The sequence below is a fragment of the Haplochromis burtoni genome, unplaced genomic scaffold, assembly GCF_018398535.1.
Source record: "Haplochromis burtoni strain Fernald_Lab_line unplaced genomic scaffold, NCSU_Asbu1 Contig_297, whole genome shotgun sequence".
In the NCBI taxonomy this organism is placed as follows: domain Eukaryota; kingdom Metazoa; phylum Chordata; class Actinopteri; order Cichliformes; family Cichlidae; genus Haplochromis; species Haplochromis burtoni.
The window spans coordinates 175,688-179,107 of record NW_024582658.1 but is presented as its reverse complement, the minus strand read 5'-3'; the positions used below and the strand labels follow the sequence as shown (position 1 = coordinate 179,107).

Below are 3,420 nucleotides of genomic sequence, written 5' to 3'. Positions count from 1 at the left end.
ACACACACACACACACACACACACACACACACACACACACACACACACTAAAGACACAGCTGAAGTTTAGCCTGACAGCGTGCCATTAGCCTCCCTTCCTGTGTGTCATGATCGCTGTATCAGGGCATGTGTGCAGAAATTTGTGTGTGCTTTGCAGTGAAATGACCGCACACACGCACACACACAGACACACAGATCTTGTAGAACACGTCTGCTTCCGATCTTTTGATTTCTGTTCCAAGTGAACTGGAGCAGAACTGCTCTCCGTTTGGTAATCAATTGGACGCTCACAGAGATGGAGTTTTTTTCCACCCACATCCTCCCACACAACACACACACACACACGCACGGCGGCATGCACATGCATACACACTGCGTTTCAACTCCCTGGCGTGCTGAGAAGATTGGCTGCAGAAAGACTCGATAACGACACCTCCCACACCAAAACATGCAAGTGAACAGCATGCACATGAGCACAGACACCCACAATCGCAAACGCACGATTAACAGAAACACACATTCCCCGAGGCATTACATATGAGTTTCACGGCGCCCTCTGACATTTTAGAGTGTTCACTGTCTGGCCCAACGCTTTCTGAGTCTGGGGAACTTTTATAATCGATATTACACAACAGCAAAGTAAAAGTACGGCTGTAACTCAAATACATATTTGTGTTTTATTTAAGCTGAAAAAATGAGCTAAAGAACGGGGTAAAAACAAAATCCAGATTTCTCACTAAAGCCACTGATGCCAAAATAAAAGATTTCACTGTCCATCTGTAGCTCTGCAAAATGTTTCAGTCTGTACAAACTGTCCTACAAAGAGACACGCAAGGAGTCAGTTTCAGTATCTGGACGCCAAGTGGAAAAGTCTGATTCTGACAGTGTGTCTGTGTGTTTTCCCCTGTCCGGTCAGCTGTCCGAGAGATGTGAGTGCTGGACGTTATAATCTACGACAGGGTCGAGGGTTTGTTTCCTTAGCAAAAAAAAAGAAAAAAAAGTGATGTGAAGTCAGATAGGGGGAAAACAAAAGTGAAATAAGATGGTATGAGGCAAGTGGCCGGAAGGCTCTACACACTAATACATGCTCTTTCAAACCACAAGAGCTTTTCAGAGCCACTAATTCATTTTACAAAGCTGGTTGTGCACTAATTCCCGTAATTAGCATGACTGAGGGGAGGGGGAAGGCAGGAAAAAGCACTGCGCTCCAAATACTACTGTTGCCAGATGTTTTTCGTTTCACACTCACATGCACACAGACACTTCTCTAAACACATATATCATTTAAGGCTGCAGGCATGGAAAGGATGCCACCTAAATCCACATTCCTCACACTCACTAACACACCTTTCCTGGAGGAGATGAGTCTAGCGAGCAGCTCACTGAGATTGGCCCGGGAGTCTGCATCCTCCTCAGCCAGAGGAAGAGCTTTCAGCTGGGGGGCAGAGCGCCTGTGTCGGAGGTGGAGATCTCCTAAGGTGTGGGTGTCAGCCTCAAGGAGAGCTGCTCAAAACAGGCAAGAAAAGCACGAGTCAGGCACAAAAACTCACTGTGATGGCGAGAAACGTGTCGCAACTTTTACCTTCAGAGAGAGCAGAGATGGGGCGCTGGCCCTCGTCTAATGGCTGGGAGGAGAAGGGGAGCCCCAAACAGCTCGCACACAGGACTGCCAGCACGACACACACACACAGCCCAGCATTCATCTGAGAGCGGTGGGAGAGGAGCAAACAGAAGTTTAATGAGAAGGAATCAGAGATGCAGTCCAGAGTGAGAAACGACAGCTTGGACCATCTGCCAGACAAGCGCTCCTTCACAACTGAAAATTACTCTGACTCAACACATTAATGAGGGCAGCATATTAACATATTAACACAGTCACCCGCGCGCAACACACTCTGGCCACATTAGATAACTGAGGGTAGATATCATGAATGCAGCTTCATCAGGTGGAAGTGACTTGATTTTTATTGCAGACAAAAATGTCCATTTTGATTTTGGGAAACGTCTCTGGAATTTGTTTTATGAATTTGTGTCAAATCATATTAATCAAATTGTATATATAAGGAGGGAGCATGTGTAGCTTTCAAAGAATTAAAGCTTAGCACAAAAATATCAGATTTTATCCTCTGTACCTCACTTTTTGTCTGTTTTAGAAAAGACTCTGTGTTTGAATTTTGAAATGATTATAAAGAAAGCAAAAGAATAATAAAAAAGAAGGAAATTCTTAGTTTAACAATCCTCATAAAAGCCTCAAATCACCTGCCACAAAGCAAATAAAGCTTACCTTGAGAAAAGATCTTCAGCGCGTTATAGGAGTGTGTGAGAGTGAGAGCACTTCTGCGCTGAGTGGGAAGGATGCCCCTTTTATACTCCCTGCTCAGCGCCCTCAGAGTGTGTGTCTGCGTGTGCGTGATTTGCCTTGAGTGTGCATCCTGTGTATCCCTCTGAATGTTTGAGAGCCGTGCGCAAGCGTGCTCGTTACAGTGATACAACGGAGAGCTTCACTTTTATTGTTTGTTAGCTTATCATAAAACTCCACGTCAAGAGCTTGTTTGACATCCAGTGACACTGCGTTATATGTGTGTGTGTGTGTGTGCGGGTGTTTAATCGTGAACGTATCTGTGAACATTGCACACGACATTGAATCATTCTGATCTGAAGTAAAGCCTCAAACTGCTATTTAAATGTTGAGAAGTTCTACAGTATCCATGTAGGAAAATCGAGGACATTCATAATGCATGTGTGTGTGTGTGCACACGTGCATGTGTGTGTGTGAGTGGGGGCCGTTTGGCCAGGCATGCGTAGGTGTGAGTGTTTGTGGACACCCACATATGTGTTAGATGTCAGTGGCTGCTTAAAAAGTGGGTGGAAGCACAAATGAGAATCTTTGGTTTTGCTCATTTAACAGTTGACCGATCTTGAAGTGAGACATCCTCACCATCCACCTACTGTCTCTCTCCCCCCACCCTCTCTGCTTCTCTAACCACGCAGTATTAACCCGCCTCATTGATCATGCAGGTGCAAATCGGTTGATTGCTATGGATCAGCTGTTATGGGTTAACAGTTTTATTAATGAGGCTGATTTTCCCGATACTGGTGGACGACTTAGAGCGCCGGGGCTCTTCTTACCTGCTGAGATAACATAGCGTCAATAAGGCTGTTAAATAAGGTTAAAGTGAACAATTGAACTGCACAAGAGGAACGCAGACGTCCTTTTCTCACAAATAGACTAATTAGGAGAAACATGAGTGGCGGGTCTGAAATGGAGAGGCTGTTGAAGCTGTACTTGAGCAATGTTTCAAAGCAGCTACAGTTTACAGTATGCTTACATCTCCATGAAATATGGATTATTGGTTATTTGCTGTCAAATAAGTGGAAAATCAATCACAATTCCAAGATTCTTTGAGGGGTTTCTGTTAA

The 3,420-nt window shown here is 44.6% G+C and overlaps 1 protein-coding gene across 1 annotated transcript in view; it reads right to left on the bottom strand.

Annotated features, from left to right (window-relative positions):
- The window catches only part of LOC102294128 (cholecystokinin), a 4,036-nt gene extending 1,643 nt beyond the window's left edge, over positions 1–2,393 (bottom strand). The window contains exons 1-3 of the mRNA XM_005940862.2: positions 2,285–2,393; positions 1,583–1,703; positions 1,348–1,503 (exon numbers count right to left, since the gene is read on the bottom strand). Coding sequence (XP_005940924.1) covers positions 1,348–1,503; positions 1,583–1,703 — 277 coding nt within the window. The 5' untranslated portion in view covers positions 2,285–2,393. The remainder of the gene's footprint in view (positions 1–1,347; positions 1,504–1,582; positions 1,704–2,284) is intronic.
- Between the last annotated feature and the right edge of the window lie 1,027 nt (positions 2,394–3,420).